The sequence below is a fragment of the Capsicum annuum genome, chromosome 11 (genome assembly GCF_002878395.1).
Source record: "Capsicum annuum cultivar UCD-10X-F1 chromosome 11, UCD10Xv1.1, whole genome shotgun sequence".
Lineage (NCBI taxonomy): Eukaryota > Viridiplantae > Streptophyta > Magnoliopsida > Solanales > Solanaceae > Capsicum > Capsicum annuum.
In genome coordinates, this window is record NC_061121.1 from 75,833,341 (window position 1) to 75,853,946 (window position 20,606).

General features: G+C 33.8%; 1 protein-coding gene across 1 annotated transcript; it reads left to right on the forward strand.

The window, feature by feature from the left end:
• Positions 1-9,616: 9,616 nt before the first annotated feature.
• Positions 9,617-17,985, forward strand: LOC107848255 (protein HHL1, chloroplastic). The gene is made up of 6 exons (XM_016692967.2): positions 9,617-10,063; positions 16,073-16,210; positions 16,561-16,647; positions 16,770-16,817; positions 17,541-17,693; positions 17,779-17,985. Exons 1-6 carry the CDS (start codon positions 9,797-9,799, stop codon positions 17,818-17,820), a joined length of 735 nt encoding a protein of 244 aa, XP_016548453.1. The 5' UTR covers positions 9,617-9,796; the 3' UTR covers positions 17,821-17,985.
• The last annotated feature ends 2,621 nt before the right edge of the window (positions 17,986-20,606 follow it).

A 20,606-nucleotide genomic window follows, 5' to 3' on the forward strand; every position in this document is an offset into this window, starting at 1 on the left:
GGAGAAACAGATGTTGGATCCTATCTTGATGCAAATCAAGGATAATATGTGTAGGCAAAAGGTAATAATTTTGAAAATTGATGGTGATGGTATCTTGAGATACCAAGGCAGATTATGTATTCTCGATGTTGATGGGTTGCGAGAAGGATTTTGGCCGAAGCTCATGAGTTGTGTTATACAATTCATCCTGGTACAACAAAGATGTATCACGATCTTAAAGAGATCTATTGGTGGAACAGTATAAAGTGGGATATGGCAAATTTTATGGCTAAGTGCATGGTGTGTCAACAAGTGAAGTTGGAGTACTTGCGGCCTGGTATATTGATTCAGGGGATTAAGCTGTCAGTGTGGAAATGGGAGATAATTAATATGGATTTTGTTATTAGTCTTCCATGGTCCTGCCAGCAGTTTGATTCAATTTGGTCATTGGGGATAGGATAACTAAGTTTCCTTACTTCTTGCCCGTGAGGACTAATTTCTCTTTTGAGGATTATGCCAAGTTGTTCATCAAGGAGATTGTAAAGTTTCATGGTACTGCAGTCTTCATCATATCTGATCAGGGTACCTAGTTCTTATCTCACTTTTGGAGGTCGTTCTAGCAAGGTTTGGTGACTAAGGTTGCCCTTAGTACCATTTTCCACCCGCAGATGGATGGGTAAGCGGAAAGAACAATTCAGGTTTTAGAAGATATGCTTCGGGCTTGTGTTTTTTATTTTGATGGTAGTTGGGGTAACCACTTGCCTCTTATAGAATTTGCCTACAATAATAATTATCACTCTAGCATTAGTATGACTCCATTTGTGGCCTTATATGGTAGGAGGTGTAGGTCTCCTATTAAGTAGTTTGAGGTTAGTGAGAATAAGTTGTTTGGCCTTGATTTTGTTCAACAAGCCATGGAAAAGGTGGAGGTGATTTGGGATAGAGTTAAGACCTCCTAAAGTCGCCAAAAGTCCTACACGAATATATGGAGAAGGGAGTTGGAGTTCATTGTTGGTGATTAGGTGTTCCTAAAGATATCTCCCATGAAGGGAGTGACACGGTTTGGCAAGAAGAGGAAGCTCATTCCTTGTTTTGTCGCCCCGTACTTGGTTTTAAAGAGGGTTGGTAATGTTGCATACGAATTGGAGTTGCCTTCCATCTTGAGCTCCATTCATCTAGTGTTTCATGTTTTGATGTTGAGAAAGTGTGTGGGTTATCCATAGACGATTGTTCCTTTGGAAAAGGTTGGTATTTCGAATTCCTCATCCTACGAGGAGGTCCTAGTTGAGATTTTGGATCGGCAAGTCTGTTGGTTTCGAACTAAGGATGTGGCTTTGGTAAAGGTTCTCTGGAGGAACTAAAAGGTTGAGAAAGCCACTTAGGAAGCTGAAAAGGACAAGAAGTCCAAGTATCCATTCTAGTTTCCCGTTCTGAATAATCATGCTTGAGTATGTGTATTCCTTAATATCTTTGCTTTCTGTCTTTGTTAAAGGTAAGAGTAATGGTATCTGGAGTCAAATCGGGCTAATAATGTCTTGTCTTGTCATTCGAGGATGAATGATCCTAAGGGGGGAGTATGTAACACCCTAGGTTTTTGGTCCTTGAAAATTTCTAAAATTTTGTCCTCACTGTCCTGACTACAACTCCATAGACGAGTGATAGGGAGTCTTGAAGGGTCGTAGGGACTCGGTTGCAACTTAATCAGAAGAAGTAGCTTAGTATTCTTCTTTGAGTACGAGTAGCTCTCAACTAGTCGTCAAGGCTTTTTATGAGTATAAGGACCAATTGGGAAGGTGTCCAGTAAGTTTGGCCCAAGGCACTGTCTGCATTACAACTTGAGGCCGCGAGTTGTAAAAACTCATGACGAGTTGTTATGTCCCAATCATAAGGAGTCCAGTGCGTCATCCCAAATTGTTGCTATCTTAAGGGCAAGAAGTGGTTATGAGTCGTTAAGTGTGGTTACGAGTCAGAGGTATGAATCTTAGTCAAACTAGTATAGGGACCTGGCAATTCTGTCATGACTACAACTCTTTGTGATGAGTCGTAATGTATCCTTACTAGTCGAATAGTGACCCATAGTCACTAACAAGTAAATTTCAGTTTTAAATTGAGGGCACTTTGGACAATTCCTTTGTAGCACAATTAAAACCCCACATCCATAAAGCACTTAAGTAGGTTATATTTTATCCTTAATGTACTCAAACACTTCAAAGGCTCTCTCAAATCCTCTCAAGTAGCCATACTTAGGGTTTCCAGGAGGTAGGCCATCTAAGGGAACAATGGTTGAACTTCTTCAATGACACTTGGTAGTTCAGGCATGTTATTCTTCCTTCCTTGTCAATTTGTATAAAACATATGTTTTAAAGTATTGTTCATGAGATATTTATGTTAGTTTAAAATCAAGGGTAGTTCAGGCATGTCATTCTTCCTTTCTTGTCAATTGAATGCTTATTGATTGAACAATGTTTTTCCCATGGCTCACATGTGATTATTCATGATTTAAACGTGGTTTTGAACTTGTGGCTGCATGGGTATGGTAAATGAACTAGGGAATTTTGGTTTTCCCCAAACCTGTGACTTTTGAAGGTTATGACCCCAACCCTATATTGTAAAATTGGTTTTTAGTTATGAGAAATGTGGAAATTGAACTACTCTTGAACTATTGCATAATGGTTTTGAATTGAACTTTGTGGATTTTGTGTTTTCACAAGCTATGGCATATTTGAACCAAAGAGACTATGCATTCTGCAAGTGATGTCATTATTTTGGCATGTTGATGTTACCTTGCAAGTGTAATAGGTATGAAGATACCAACAATATATGCCTTAATGTGTAATGTGGTTCAATGAATGGAAATATGTGATAATTGTTTTAATTGGGCTTTAATGTGGGTTGTGTGGCTGAGTCGTGAAAGTAGAGGTCCCGAGGGACCAATGCTGGAAACTGCAGTTGTCGACGCAGGGGTCTATATGATCGAGAGGTTCAAGTCCCCTTTATTATTATTATAATCATATGATTGGGAGGTTTGAGTTCCCTGCATCTTATTACATGATTTAGTGCTCATGTCATCTTGATATGCAGGGAGGTTCGAGTCCCCCATAGTGCATATGTATATACCCTCTGGTTCGTGCGGTGACATGCACTGGGGCGTACCAGCTATGGGGGAGTTGGACCTATATAACCCATGGGTGCCTTTATATGTTATGACAGTTGAGCTACACAATCCAGGCTGAAGATTTAAAGTCCATGTTAAGCCTTTTTCCCTATACCGGTATGTGATATATATATATATGCATTTGATTATGTGTATTAGATTTGAATGATTTAAAACGGTTGATAGCATTATGTTATCCTTATCCCTGAGTTTCATGCTAGTGTTAACCGTACTAACCATCTTCGAACGCTGTATTACCATATGATGCAGGGTCCGAAGGAAAGCTTTTCTTGTGTAGAGTTAGCTAGATTGGCTCGGTTCGTCGGTTTGTTGCGCTGAAGTGGTGAGCTTCCATACTTCGAAAGATTTAGATATTTCATTAATTCTTATCATAGACTAGAGTTGAGAGTTTTATTATCATTTTCATTCTTATTGTTATCTGTCAGAGTCGGGGACATGTCCCAACTAAGACTGGTTTTGGTTCTTTTTTTAGAAGGACTTGTTTAGATTACTGTAGATATTGGGTGATGTTGGTCGGTTATTTAGCCAGTCACCGGTCGTCAGTTATAGACATATCTTGAATTTTCTTAAGTTTGATGCATGCTATCTTACTATATGTTCAAAATTCATCTGACATTGAGAGATGTTGCGTTTGGTTTGGTTAGATGCAGGGGGTGATTGCCGGTCTACGTGGGACTTAAGATACCCATTATGGTCAGACCCCGATTTAGGTCGTGACATAGTGATTGACTTGAGTTGAATATTTATACTTGTAATATATTGTCCTTTTTTACTAGATTGATTGTTTGATTGGAGTTGTGAAGGAAAGACTAATTGAAGGATGATTCTTAATGTTATGTGGTTGCTCCTTGTTTACAATTTTGTTGGTTGAAAGTTTCTATTAGGTGACGTGTTGAGGTTGATCTTATGAGTTAAGTAGTAGTTGGTGACATTGATTGTATAACAAAAATGTATAAGTTTAACTCATGTGTTGTCCCTGCTTCAGGTAGTGTTCGAATAAGTATGGTTAGGAATAAGTTACGAATCAAATAGTTTATTAATTAACTTGGTGTCCTTGAAAAAAATATATGGCATGTGATCATAACTTGAAGAGTGGAAGATGAGGAGGAGTATGGTAATCAGAAAGTGGTGATGAAGAAATTTAAACTGGTGTTATTTTCGTAAGTGCATGTTTAATTTCAGAGGTCTATGTTGTGTTTATGTGATTTAACTTGGGTTAGCTGATGATGTTTACCAGTAAGTGTGATTGTACTGATACTACTCTTGCTATACCCTTTTTGTGGTATATCCTGGTGTAGGATTAGTTAGGTTTCATTACTTGACGTGACTGTTTCTAACATAATTTAACATGACAAAAATAAATTGCAATCACAAATAAAAATATGAAAAAACAATAATTTTATTGATAAACGAAGTGGTTACAAATCTGTTCCTCCCTTGATTCTTCTCTCTATTTTTCTCCATAATTTGAGGGTTGTCAGTGGCTTATTTATCGAATGCAGGATTTGATATGGATTTCTCCTTAATTCAAAGGTTGCTGTGACTTATTTCTTAAATGTAGGATTTGATATGGATTTCTCCGTAATTCGAGGGCCGTTAGTGGCATATTTCTCGAACGTAGGAATATTTGGATTTGATCTCCATGAAAAGAGGTTTTCTGGATTTTCTCGATTGTATTTGATTACAAGAAGAAAGAATTTTAATCTATAAATATCCCATGAATTTATTGGGACTTTGAAGATCGTTGATCTCTTTGTTAATATCCCATAAATTTGTGGGATATTGAAGATGCCTTTCAAAGGGATATTTGGCCCCTTTATATAGGCGTATTTTAGGGTTTAAGGTAGAGTAACCACCAAGCTAGATTTAGGATAGTAGCCCCAAGAACTCTAACCAAAAGTGAACTCTTTTTGTAAAGTTCACAAATTTTCAATGTCTACAAATGCCCCCTGTTTCAAGGCTTGTCGGAGTGTAGACTTGATGAAACTCAAAGACTATTCTTGAAGTACCGTTTTCATCTTTACGATCTTGCGGCTACAGATTTGCACATTTGATTTATGAGAGAAGAGATGAAGGGCAGATTTGGTTCCACTTGGTGTGCCAATTTGTTTCCAACATAATTTAACATGACAAAAATAAATTGCAATCACAAATAAAAATATGAAGAAGCAATAATTTTATTGATAAACGAAGTGGTTACAAATCTGTTCCTCCCTTGATTCTTCTCTCGATTTTTCTCCATAATTTGAGGGTTGTCAGTGGCTTATTTATCGAATAAAGGATTTGATATGGATTTCTCCTTAATTCAAAGGTTGTTGTGACTTATTTCTTGAATGTAGGATTTGATATGGATTTCTCCGTAATTCGAGGGCCGTTAGTGGTATATTTCTCGAACGTAGGAATATTTGGATTTGATCTCCATGAAAAGAGGTTTTCTGGATTTTCTCGATTGTATTTGATTACAAGAAGAAAGGGTTTTAATCTATAAATATCCCATGAATTTATTGGGACTTTGAAGATCGTTGATCTCTTTGTCAATATCCCATAAATTTGTGGGATATTGAAGATGCCTTTCAAAGGGATATTTGGCCCCTTTATATAGGCGTATTTTAGGGTTTAAGGTAGAGTGACCACCAAGCTAGATTTAGGATAATAGCCCCAAGAACTCTAACCAAAAGTGAACTCTTTTTGTAAAATTCACAAATTTTCAATGTCTACAAATGCCCCCTGTTTCAAGGCTTGTCGGAGTGTAAACTTGATGAAACTCAAAGACGATTCTTGAAGTACCGTTTTCATCTTTACGATCTTGCGGCTACAGATTTGCATATTTGATTTATGAGAGAAGAGATGAAGGGCAGATTTGGTTCCACTTGGTGTGCCAATTTGTTTCCAACATAATTTAACATGACAAAAATAAATTGCAAACACAAATAAAAATATGAAGAAACAATAATTTTATTGATAAACGAAGTGGTTACAAATTTGTTCCTCCCTTGATTCTTCTCTCGATTTTTCTCCATAATTTGAGGGTTGTCAGTGGCTTATTCATTGAATGCAGGATTTGATATGGATTTCTCCTTAATTCAAAGGTCGCTGTGACTTATTTCTTGAATGTAGGATTTGATATGGATTTCTCCGTAATTCGAGGACCATTAGTGGTGTATATCTCGAACGTAGGAATATTTAGATTTGATCTCCATGAAAGGAGGTTTTCTGGATCTTCTTGATTGTATTTGACTATCAAAAAGAAAATATTTTGATCTATAAATATCCCATGAATTTATTGGGACTTTGAAGATCGTTGATCTCTTTGTCAATATTCCGTAAATTTGTGGGATATTGAAGATGCCTTTTAAAGGTATATTTACCCCCCTTTATATAGGCGTAATTTAGGGTTTAAGGTAGAGTAACCACCAAACTAGATTTAGGGTAAAGTAGCCCCAAGAACTCTAACCAAAAGTGAACTCTTTCTGTAGAGTCCACAAAATTTCAATGCCTATAGCGACTAAAGATATTCAACAACTTCCGTCCTTTATTTCCTATGGTGGAAGCTAAGTTATGTATATTGTTTTGTCTTATAGTTGCTCATGTACCGTGTAGACTAGATCCTCGGGGTAAAAGATTGCTTGTTAGATTTTTATGAATGAAATTGTAATAACTTTATTAGTATCTTGAAGAGTTTAATAATATTCCGTTATGGCCTTCGTGAATTCTTAATTTTCTGGTAAGTGTTCTTCTATCTAGGTGAATTAAAGTAGGTGTCTACACAATTCAGTTAATTGGGTCATGACAGCGACGATGCATTGAAAAAAAGCCTCAAGACGCACATGTAGGGCTTGGTTCTGTTAGACTTACGTCTTAAGCGTCCGACCATACGTCTTAACCACAACTAACGTCTGACACTCGTCTAACAATTTTGACACAATTAAGTATCAAATTTCTTAGTAAACATTGTTGACCCTCGTACTTTTTTAATAAATAAATGATGCTTAAAATTTTTTTACATCTATAAAAATAATAAAATTGTGAGTAACTCAAATAATAAGTCATAATATTATTATATTTACTATTGGAGAACACTATGAGGATCATTTAATATATTTATGAAAAATACATAGTTGAAATTTGTGTTTTCACTTGTCATTGATCTTCATATTTTTATATTACGTCTCAAAATTATCATATTTTATTATTTGAAAGTAATTTTGTTTTATTCCTAAATAAGTGATGGTTTAATTATAACACTAGTAAAGTTTATTGATTATTTTTTTAAAAGAGGTATATTACAGTGTATGATAGTATTTTAAGAAATTATGATTTTTTTATTTAAAAATTAACATATTAGAGTTGATATGCATCTTATGAGAGTGAAAATTATTTTTCCCCCTCAAGTTTATTTTAAAAATTAAACTCCCCCCTTTACTTTTAATAATAAGTATTCTCCCCCCTTTTATCTTAACAATGTCTATTTTAACCTTGTCATTAGCAATATCTTCTTATAATATGCATTATTTATTTTAGTCAAGTATTTATATATTTTTATTTAAATTTTTTAGTTTAACCTTTTTAATGAACTTGTCACAAAAGCTAATATTTTTTTTTATGATTGTTATTTTATTGAGATAACACACAAGTATTTTTCGTCTCCCCCAAAAGAAGTACAAAAATATTCTGATACTTGATGGCTAGATCAACAAAAAATGAGTTTAGATGGCAATAGATCCTCCTTAAGTTTAAGTGTGTCATAACAACTTCAGATATAGTTTAGGGGTACCTTGTACCGTATCTCTTATTTTACATGCATTAAGTGTATGCGTGTATAATATATATATATATATATATATATATATATATATAGCAATAACAAACTCAATATTCCCACAAAGTGGAGTTTGGGGATGGTAAGATGTACGCAGTCTGTACCGCTACCTCCAAAGAAGTAGAGAGGTTGTTTTCGATAGACCCCTCGGCACATATATATGTATGTATGTATGTATGTATGTATGTATGTATGTATGCACATGAGTTTTGATATACTCCCTAGGTGCTTTTTTGCTTGTCACTTTTCGTTTTTCTAGGTCAACCCACATAAATTTTGATAAATATTTTAAGATATATTTTTTTATTTTATTAATATGAAAAAGGATTGCAACTTATAGCATTTTTCATATATTTTCTGATCATCTAAATTTTAAATTTAAATATTAAATTATACATTTTAAAATGTTATTCAAAGTTCATGCAGGTTGACCTCAAAAACCAAATAGTGATAAGTAAAAGTGAACGAGGGAGTATATATGTATAACATAAGTAAACTTTTGAATTAATTTTGTATAAAATATATCTCTATTTTTGTTATATGTTATTATATTACATGCATTGGAATATGTTTATAAAATTATTTTTATTTGTTATTTTCACTAGTATAAATAGATATTACAGTTTTAATTATTATTAATAAATAAATTTTCATATCATGGTCATTTATTTCATTTAGAACATCACTAACTTATATACTTAATATATGTTTCTCACTTTTTTTTGTCTAGGAAAGAATTTTCTTTTTATTTACAAAAATTTACTATATATATTAAAAATAAAAATATAATAATTTTAAAGAGGTAAAGAAAAATAAAGATTAATAGTGTAAGAGTAAAATATGTATTTAAAAAAGATAAGTAGGAAAAAGGGTTAGAATGCTTATTGTTTAAAGTTGAGACGGGAGTTTGATTTTTATAGTAACGTTGAGGGGGGAAATGATTTTCACCCGAGTTTTTTCGCTGCATTATTTATACTCCTACTAGTTAACTAATATTAAAAGTTTTGTTTTCTGTAGATTTTTTTAATCGAGTTTTCTTTTCTGGTAAAGTTGTTGTCATGTGACCAGGAAGTTATGAGTTCAAGCCTTGAAAACAACCTCTGGCAGAAATGCAAGGTAAGACTGCGTACCATATACCCTTATGGTGGGGTCATTCCCCAAACACCGTGCATAGTGATAACTTTAGTGCACCGAGCTCCCCTTTTTTATAAATTGAGAACTTAAAAATTTATGGAGCTTTTGTCTCGTCAGTTCATCCAATGCTAAGTAAAATGTCTTGCCTCTCACCAACATGGGTAGTGGTGCAGTAGATGGGGTTACTATATCCTTAATGAGAGGTCGAGGGTTCGATCCTGGGTATGGAGAAAACTTTATTGGGAGCACTGCCATCTTAATAAGCCCTGCAACGTGCAATCCGAATTAGTCGAAACTCTCATGCAATGCGCAATTTGAATTAATCAAAGTTTCAATGCGAGTACCGAATATCAGATGAAATCAAAAATATAAAAATGTCCTGCCTCTGGCTCCAGCACTCTCCCACCCGGTTTTTTAATTTACTGATCTCGAATTGAAAAGAAGTATAGCATGCCACGTGTATGGAACATATTTATTATACTAGTATATGCGAGTAGTATAGTTGCATTCATTTTCAAAAATAAATAAATAAATAAATTTGTGGATAAGGTGATCCAATCTCACAACTTACAAGCAGGAGTGATTCGTCCCTCCATCCACCTTGCAAAAATACCTCAAAAAACTATACACTCAGAAAAACGAAAAGGTAACTCATTGTACCGCACAGAAAAAGATAGAAAGAAAGGAATATGGAAGTGGTTATGTCATTGAATCCACTGGTTAAATTACCCCTTTTAAATTCAAGAACCCATGAAGATTTTTCAATGCTTAAACATTCACTATTCTCCACAAGAACAGCAACAACAATGACTCAGAAAAGAAGACTGTTAGTGGTTGAAGCAAAAGGAAAGAAAGGGGGAATGGCAGCCCGTCAGTACCAGCGAATGGCTCCTCCTATGCCAAAGATTGAAGATGATGGCAACCCCAAATTCATTATCTTTATCCGCATGGCTAATGTTTGTTCTCCCTTCACTTTCTTTGTATCTTTCTCCTTATACTCCCTCTGTTTCATTTTACTTAGTGTCGTAAACAGATGTTTCATTTTACTTAGTGCCGTCAATAGATGTTTCATTTTACTTGTTCATTTTAGTAAATCAAGATAATTTGATTATGTTTTTCTCTTATTATCCTTAGTATTAAATGACTACGTAAAGTATTAGTAGTCATATTTAGAGTTCTAAAATATTAATAATAAGGTTAGTTTAATAAAATACACTTCTAATTAAAGATTTTTTAAAGGTTGTGATAGGTCATGGCCAACTTGAGTCAAGTAACATGAAACATAGGGAGAAGCTGGTAAGATTAGTGACTTTTATGTCGATTGAGAGAGTAAAGTTTGTTCTTTTGTTGGAAAAAGTACTACAATATTGATATGGAACTGAAATTAAGTAATTATAATAAAATAGTCACAAATGCTGTGTCGTGGCAAGCCACTGCCTTGAAAGCGATTTCGGCCCGATTCCGGTGCAATCCTTCTAGCCGGTCCCTCCCCAAGGTTCCACAGCTACTTCCAAACACGTGTACTCGTGGCTGGAACTTTGGAGGTTGCTCAAAACTATTGCCAAAAGTAGAGAACTTAGGAGGAAGATATTTTTCTTTTACTTTGTTAGTGGTGTATCTTTTGTTCTCAAATATATTGGTTTATATAGGTGAACAACAAAGGATGTTACAAGAGTGAGTTAATGGTGAATTGAATGAATTAACTCCTCACCAAATGAATTCATCCGTTCAAGGAATGAATTAACTTATCAAGAACTAACTCATCAAATGAATTCTTACGTTCAAGGAGAATTGAAAACACACAGTTACAAAAGAATTAATAAGTTACATTTTCTCACAATGTATCTTGTAAATGTATTTGGACTTCTATTTTTGGATAAGATTAAAGAAGCTTTAGATTTTGACTTTGCATTCTAACCATTTATTAAAAATGCTTTCAATCCCCCACAAATGCATAGCCAAAAGAATAGAAACACTTTTGGGCAAATAAAAGGAACATGTACTTAAGTGTCAATATCTTTCGATTTGAATTGACACGTAGTGATATGAGGCAACAACATTTATCCAAAAAGTGAAGTACTCTTGAACTAGATGGACATAAGTTGAGAACCCCACAACACATACCATATCCTTGATTTTAAGTAACCTCCGCGATACTACAAAGTGCTTTTATGGTCATTCACACAAACCTTAGGTCTCATGAGTGCTCTAGAAAGATAACTCAAGTCTTTCATAAAAAGGTGACCAACCTTTTACAATCATGTAGGTGATCTATCAAGTCTATCTCATAGACCACCTTAAGGCTATGGATCATTAAGAGCAAAAATAAGTTCAACCTTATAATACACTACCTCACGCCATAGGGATAGGATATGTAGTGTTTATTGACGGCCCATATGGCTTTGTTTGACCACAAATGAGTATCCACCATATTACCTCAATCTATGAGCTTTAGCCCCATTCGCCTCGACAATTCAAGGACCATTTTTCTTGTCAAACCCTTGATCATAGGATCCACCAAATTTCTTTCGAATCTTATATATTCCAAGGAAATAACACCATGTTTCAACAATTGTTTAACTGCACCATGTCTGATGCGAATATGTCTCCTTTTACCATTGTATATATTATTTTTAGCAATCCCAATTGCTGCCTGTGAGTCACAATATAAAGAGACTGGTGACATTTGTCTTCCCCATAAAGGCACATCTGTCAAAAGATTTCTCAGCCACTCAGCCTCTTGCCCTGCTAACTCGAGAGCAATGATTTCAGATTCTATGGTAGAACGTGCTATACAAGTCTGCTTTGTAGACTTCCACAAAATAGCACCTGCACCCAAAGTAAACATATAGCCACTGGTCGAGCTAACTTCATCATTGTCAGTAACCCATTTTGCATCACAAAAACCTTCTAAAACAGCAGGAAATTTATTAAAATGCAAACATCAATCCATAGTACCTCTCAAGTACCTTAACAAGCGATGAAGAGTATGCCAATGTTCACTAATGAGATTATGAGTATATCTACTCAATCTACCAACAACATAAGCTATATCAGGCCGAGTATAGTTCATGAGAAACATTACGCTCCCAATTATTTTAGCATATTTAGTTTGAGAAACACTGAAATCTTTATTCTTTTTCAAGTATATGCTAGGATCATAAGGAGTTCTCATTGAAACTACATCAAAACAATCAAATTTTTCCAACATTTTTTCAATATAATGAGATTGACACAAAGAGAAACCATTAACAGTTCTTTTGATTTTTTATTCCTAAAATCACATCAGCTTCTCCAAGGTCTGTCATTTCAAATTTAGAAATAAAAATTTCTTAGTCTCATTTACAACATTCATATTAAGGTGAAAGATTAACATGTCATCCACATATAAACATATAATCACACAGTCTGATCCTATCATTTTAGATAAACACAGGTATCAGATGAACAACAAAGCCATTATCTATTAATGTGAAATCAAATTTTTCATACCACTGCTTAGGTGCCTGCTTAAGTCTATGTAAAGACTTTCTCAATTTGTATACTTTATCCTTCTGTTTTGGGATCACAAAACCCTCAGGTTGAGTCATATAGATCTCTTCCTCTAAATCACCATTTAAAAATGCAGTTTTGACATCCATTTGGTGTACCACTAAACTGTGAATAGCAGCTAGAGCAATAAGAGTTCTAATGATCACTATTTTAGTCACAGGAGAATAAGTATCGAAGTAATCAACACCTTTCTTTTGGTTAAAACCCCTAATCACTAGTCTAGCTTTATATTTATCAATTGTACCATCAGGCCTCAATTTCTTCTTAAACATCCACTTGCTACTTATGGGTTTACAACCTTTAGGCAAATCATACAAATCCTATGTGTGATTAGAAACTATAGAGTCTAATTCACTTTTAATAGTCTCTTTCCAAAATATCGCATCTATAGAACTCATTGCTTCATCTATTAAGTAGATAAACACTAATTTATCATTTAAAGTATCGATATCAAAATTCTCAGTTAAGAAGGTGGTGATAAAAGCAAGACCAAATCTAGTCTCAGTTTTACGTCTTTTACTCCTTCTCAGTTTATTTTCATGCTCATTAGCAATAACATTAGATACAGGCATAACATGAGAGTTAACAGACATAGATATAAAAGTATTATTTTGCACAGCACTAGGCACATTATTTTTCAAAGGAAAAACATGCTCAAAAAATTCTGCATCTCTAGATTCACAAATAGAATAATCATTTAATGACATAAATCTATATGCAGCACTATTTTGAGAATAACCAATAAAGATAGTATCAAAGGTCTTAGAACCTACATTTACTCGTTTAAAATCAGGTAGACCAATCTTAGCCAAACACCCCCACACTTTCAGAAATTTCAAGCTAGGGGCATATCCTTTTCATAACTCATATGAGGTCTTGTCTAACTTTTTATGAGGGGCTCTATTAAGAATATAACATGCAGATAAGACAGCTTCCCCCCACATATAGTTAGGTAGTCCCGAGCTTAAAAACATAGAATTCATCATTTTCTTAAGTGTTCTATTTTTTCGTTCGGCTACACCATTTTGTTGGGGAGTATAAGGAGCACTAAACTCATGGATAATACCATTTTTCTCACAAAAATCTTCTAGAGTTTTAGTACTATATTCACTACCCCTATTAGATCTAAATCTCTTGATTTTCCAATCTAATTAATTTTCTACTTCTGTTTTGAATTTTAAAAACATGCTTTCAGCATCATCTTTAGACTTAAGGAGGTATACCTTAGTGTACCTAGAAAAATCATCAACAAAAGTAATGTAATACTTCTTTCCACCTTTACTAATAGTGTTCTTAAAATATGCTAAGTCTGAATGTACTAGTTCAAGCAATCCGGTCTTTCTACTAGTAACATATTTAAAAGGTTTCTTGGCATGCTTTGCTTCAACACATAGGACATTTACAAATATCATCATTATTTACTGCAGGAATTAATTCCATTTTTCTAAGTCTTTTAATAGAAGCAATATTAACATGACCTAGTCTACCATGCCATAAATTAATAGATTCAGCAATATAAGCAGAATTAGAAATATTTGCATTGACAATCTCTTGATCAATGTTCAGTACAAATAAGCCCCCATTAAGGTATCCCTTCCTGACAAAGTCTCCTCCATGAGAAATAATTATTTTATTAGCTTCAAAAACAAGTTTAAGGCCTACTTTGTTGAGAAGTGCTCCAGAAATTAAGTTTCTACGGAGCGAGGGAACATGCAGATCATTGTTCCAGGCTAAAGTGTTTCCAGAAGTTAATTTAAGTAAATTTTTTCCTTTACCCATAACTCCAGCAGTAGTGGAGTTACCCATGTAAACGCACTCGCCATTGTTAAGAGTTATCAGTAAGAGATTCATTAAAGAAAACATAATCAACTTCTAATTGTTCGAAGAAAATCAGAAGTTTTTGTGACCAACGTTTGAAATTATTTCCGTTCAATGGCTCAAGTTTTGACAACTCAGGAAAAGTTTTGTTCAAAGAAAGAGCCATTTATCAATATTGTATAACGAAATCGCTTTCAAATTATTGGAAAAAGTACTACAATATTGATATGGAACTAAAATTAATAATTATAATAAAATAGTCACAAATGCTGTGTCGTGGCAAGCCACTGCCTTGAAAGCGATTTCGGTTCGACTCCGGTGCAAATCCTTCTGGCCGGTCGCTCCCCAAGGTTCCACAGCTACTTCCAAACACGTGTACTCATGGCTGGAAGTTTGGAGGTTGCTCAAAACTATTGTCCAAAAGTCAAGAACTTAGGAGGAAGACATTTTTCTTTTACTTTGTTGGTGGTGTATCTTTTGTTCTCAAATAGAGTGGTTTATATAGGTGAAGAACAAATGTTGTTACAAGTGTGAGTTAATGGTGAATTGAATGAATGAACTCCTCACCAAATGAATTCATCTGTTCAAGGAATGAAATAACTTATCAAGAACTAACTCATCAAATGAATTCTTACGTTCAAGGAGAATTGAAAATACATAGTTACAAAAGAATTAATAAGTTACATTTTCTCACAATGTATCTTGTAAATGTATTTGGACTTCTCTTTTTGGATAAGCTTAAAGAAGCTTTAGATTTTGACTTTGCATTCTAACCATTTATTAAAATGCTTTCACCTTTAACATTCTTGTTGCTAATTGTTTGAAGAAAATCATTTGCTTATGAGCTAGTTAAGTTGATTTAAGACCAATATTCATGTTCTTTACATGATATCGGAGCCACACTAATCTCAATTCTTTGTTTATCCTATCTTGGGCCCTTGTTATTTTTTCTTTTTAAACTGGTAATTGTACCCTTGTTATGTTGTTCATGCTTTAGATATCTAGTTTTGAGTGTGTTGGAGTGTTAAGTATCACACATTGGTCGTGGAGTGAATTGTTGTGCCGTAATTATATGGTCTTCTGACAATCCTCACTTTATGAGCTAGCTTTTGAGATGGAATAGACAAATGTCCATTTTCTTGACACTGGAGAGAAATGGCTAGGTTTGTACCTTTTTTTGTCTTTTTGATAAGCGGATTAGTCTTGTATGTGTGCTATTATCCAAAACTAGAAGTAAGTTTGAGTTGAATATTCAAAGCTTATGTGTAAGTAAGATGGACGGATTTGAGTTGCATATGATTAGTTAAGGGTACTGAATCTCTTGATAGAAAAACCTGCTGCTGAAGTAGGCATCTACTAGTTGATCATCATGTTCCCCTTTTAACATCTTAACTAAGCATTGTTCATTGCTTCTTATTGGAGGTCAAACTGAATTGACTTTGAAATGAGTTTAGGCAGTTCCGCAGCTCATGACTACTTTAAAGTTTGTGGCTTTATTCTTGTTTCTTCCTTCACATAATCTAACTCAAGATCTTGCTGATTTGTATTTCGCTTCCGGAAATTCTGATTCTTGTTTTGTTAAATTCCTCGGGCAGGTTTATCTTTGGTACCCCCTCAATATCGTAACAGGTGGTACAACTGCAAAAATTATGGTTGCTGCAAAAGACAACTTTCTTGGGAAATATATATACAAAGATACTCTAGCTAGGAATCTTGCAGCAGTGATTTACAATGTAAGTGCCTCTGAAATAACCGATTAGACCTTAGTCCCTATCCATGTTTGAACAATTACTTGTCAGTCAAACACGTCTGTTCCTAATAGATGAGTATTCTGAAATTGTTCTAGGTAGTTGTAAATGAGTTGAGACCCATATGAAATTGATTACCAAAAGCCAACCTCATCGTCTAAGAGTTCAAAACAAGGCAAAACATTGATATTGACCCTACCTTGAAATCTAAGATGTACCAGAAAGATGAGTAAATGATCAAGACCTATACACCTGACATTATTCAATGTTTATTTACATTAATTTTGTGGTATTATGTTACTGAGATGCTTTAACTTTCTTTCTACTTGTAACAGGATGAAAAGGAAATACAGAAATTGGCAATGAAACAGCATCGTGTATTGAAGTCCGCGACAGAATTTAGATATGGATACAAACTTGTGGTAATATTCTCAGTCTCGGCACCATTTATTATTGACTCCTTTTTTTTTTTTAGCATTCTTGCTAATTCATTGTACACCTGTAAAAGAGTGTTAATTCCTTTTTAAATATATCTGATATGCAGGAGAATAATAATTTGAGAGCTGCCCTTTCTACCTCAGATGTGATTGAGGTATGAAACTGACACCTGTTCTAACGTTTTTGAATTCAGCAGCCATAGAAACAAAATCTCTATGGGATTCTTAACCGTGGGAAAGAAAAGAAGAAATATTGAGGCCAAGTTGTTGGCTATAGAAATCGCTGTTGCATTACAGGATTATGCTGCTTTTATCTATTAAGAAGAAAAAATCAACCTCTAATTACTACTACATATTCGTGGTATCCATTTAAAGAATTATGTCTGATAATCAGCATAATTTCCTTTCTGGAACTCTATATCATCTGTTTCTGACTTTCTCACCCGTGTACTCTAAAATTTTGTTCAATTTCTTTGGTTTATTAATTATTTCATTTGTTTTCCTCTGTATATGTCCATAGACTTCTACAGTGGCCTATGATGTTAAATTATTTCTTCTACACTCCAAATGAACCCTGCTTTCCCGAACAGCATGTTCTTGCATCTACTAACCAATCAAAATATGACCTGTCAAAATAATATGTACCATATGTAGTTTATAAACCTACAGTTTTCCTGAAGGCACTGCTTTGCAAAACAAATTTATCAGGAAAAGTTTGAGAAAAAAAGACTTGGTCCTTGTAGTTGTCAGTAATGATCTGTATATCCCTTGTTTACTATGCTTAGTTATATTCCTTGTTTACTATGCTTAGTGTTGTAGCACGTTATTATGCTTTTCGCTAGGTGGCATCTTTCTAACTCTTCATTTGGACCTCTCAGCTTCCCACCCCAGATAAGCTTAAAACGGTTGTTGATAAGGTGAAGGACTTTTTTGGAGATGCTAAGGAGTCATTTGGTAAGCTGACAGCCCTTCCAACGTCGGAGTCATCAGTGGAAGATTCACCAAAAGAAGGATCCAAAGATAAAGACCACGTAAGTCGGACAAAACTTAGATGTGACATGGATGTTTGTCATTACATTCTTTGACGTACTGTATTTAACATTCTTAACTTAGCAGGGCCAAGAACTGAAAATGACCTCCCATAGACGAGGAAACTGAGGAACTATACTTCAAAGAATACTTGCTAAACAAAAGGTTTTCACCCCTTGATTTTCCATGCTTTGGATTGATTGGACTGTAATGTACTCAGATAAACTGTACTCGAATTTTTTGTTAAATAACCTCAATTTGGTTAGATAAATGCATCAGTAAGTTTTTTGTTAATGTGAAATTTGTCTACTTCAGCCACTGCACACTTGTGTTCATCAAGGAATATCAGTGTTATAAAACTTGTATTTTTTTGGAACCTCAGTAAGGATTGGTTCATTGTGAAATTGAAATGGTAGCTATAATCTATGGATTTGTCCCCTTTATAATTTGTTGGTGAAGAGTGCTGCAAATAAAGTTCCACATTGGAAGCTGGCAAGAAAAAGAATGTAAGGTGTAGTGATCATATTTGGTGCTAGTTTAATCCATAAAAATGAAGAATATAACAGTGTTTACAGTATCTTGGTTGCTCCCATGTTATCTATAATGAAGAATATAACAGTGTTTATAGTATCTTGGTTGCTCCCATGCTAACTATTTACCATTATTGTCGACTAGTGAATCTTTGTAAAATTATATTTATTTGAACATTTGTAATAACAATTTTTTGTTTAGAAAAGAAACATGAAGATATGTGATTTATCAATACGGTATTTTTGGATATTCTAATATCTTGTTTATGAAAAGATTTGCTCAATTAGTAAGATTGTATAAGGATTAGGGAAATTTTGATATTTTCACGACTTGTCAGATTTTCATGTTTATGAGAGAAAATACAACTTAAAATTCTAATTTCATGTCCAATAAAACATCAACTTCAAATCAATGTAATTTCAAATAAATATTGGGGAAGTTTTGATATTTTTCCTACTTGTGAGATTTTCATGTTTCAGAGAAAAAAATATAATTTAAAAACTCAAATTTCATGTCCAAGTAAAACGTCAATTTTAAATTGATCTAATTTGAAATAATGAGCATGTCCAAACAAGCCCTAAAACTGTCTATTTTTCAGCAGACGACGTGAAAGCATTAAAAATAAGTCTACTTCGATGCTGGAGTACCAACTTTAATATGGCGTTTGCTTTTCCAGAATGTCTTGACAAGACTATGCTAGACAAAATAACTGGATTTAGCATAGTATTTAACTGTCAACCAAAATCTAGTTACGCCAGATTAGATTGTTAATACTTTGCAGACGGGATGATGTCAAGATTTTATATAGCATAATTATTAGAGCATGCACAGCAGAAGCATCAATTCTGCTGGATTAATATAACTTACATATAATCTAGATAACATAATCAAAACGAAAATTAGAAAACTCACCTCTTGAATTTTCACACAGTTCGCTCAACATCTTGTTTGTCAGGTCTGCTGCCTTCTACTACTTACTGATTAACTCTTTTAATCAACACTAGTGTGGGCAAGTGACTTTTGGATTGGAGAAGGATAATCAAATTCTCTACAATCAGCCTCTACTTATTCCCACTTTCAACTGAATGAAGAAGAGAAAGAGACAAATGTTTTGGCCCTTTATTGTAACCTTAAAGCCAAAAAACGTTTTTAGCCTTAATAGCCCTTAATGCCAAAACATTTTTTTCAGCTTTAAATTTGTCATAATGCCAAAATTGATTCTTAATTCTTTTATTCCTTATTTATAGAAGATCGGTAAATATTGCCTCTTATATTACTCCTTTTCTTTTCCAAATTTGATTAGTTAATCAAGCATAGTAGGGACCGCAGATTTATTAACTAGGGCTTTCAATTATGATATTAATTCGGTAATGAATAAATTATCATATCATATTAAATTACAAATTATTCCACTAAAAATATGTAATTGCACTCCTCGATTTGATTTCGAAATCTATCATTACATCTTATTTAACTCCCCATGTTAGAATTACCGACACCAATCAATTGAATTAAATTCTCTGAAAAATTTAACTCATTGATTAATTTAATTCTTTATTTATAATGCTTAACTTATTTCACATGACAGCCATATGCAGGGTTTTCACGTGAAAACTTATAAGCAACCATAAAGGGGTGTCTTCTATCTCAAGTCCGAGACATAGTTCTATCAACTAACTAATATTTCACTAAGTGATTTGTCATCATCCAACCCATTAGGAATGTATTGACTTACAAAAGAGTCTCACCTTTTAATAAATTAAAACAATAAACAAACCACATAGATTATAATAATTATATCAAGATTAAGAGTATAAGTACATGTAATGGACTAGAGAAGTAGTTTATAAATATTCATAACATAAACGAATACCTCTAATTGGTCCCTTCAATACATACGAAATGTACTCGCACAATAAGTTGAAATATTACCATTTCCATAACTAAGATCAAATTATATTTAATCTTGTTCTACAATAAACAAGATATTTGTCCTACCTCATCTTCGATTGTGAACATTAATTTATAACTTATAAGAACCAACAATTTTAATCTTCCGTGCATGAGTTAAAATACTCCATCTACAAAATTGTCTACTACATAAGTAAAGGACACACATGTTAATACAATGATCTATTGAAATAAAGATTTTATTAATATAATAAATTGTCTTTACATGGGATGAAAATATAATACTATGACTCAAACTACATGGTTACTAGTATATTTTAACAATCTCCCACTTAGACTCATAACCATGAATGCACAATTTTAACACCCATTTCTTCCACATGCTGATCAAAAACCGTCTGGGTTAATCCTTTTGTGAATGGGTCCGTCAAATTGTTCTTCGACTCAATCTTCAAAACTCTCACATCACCCCT

Coding starts and splice junctions, on each gene's coding strand:
- LOC107848255 (XM_016692967.2), top strand. CDS start 9,797: ATGGAAGTGGTTATGTCATTGAATCCACTGGTTAAATTACCCCTTTTA. Junction 16,211..16,560: donor TTGCAGCAGTGATTTACAAT/GTAAGTGCCTCT, acceptor TACTTGTAACAG/GATGAAAAGGAAATACAGAA. Junction 17,694..17,778: donor GATCCAAAGATAAAGACCAC/GTAAGTCGGACA, acceptor TTAACTTAGCAG/GGCCAAGAACTGAAAATGAC.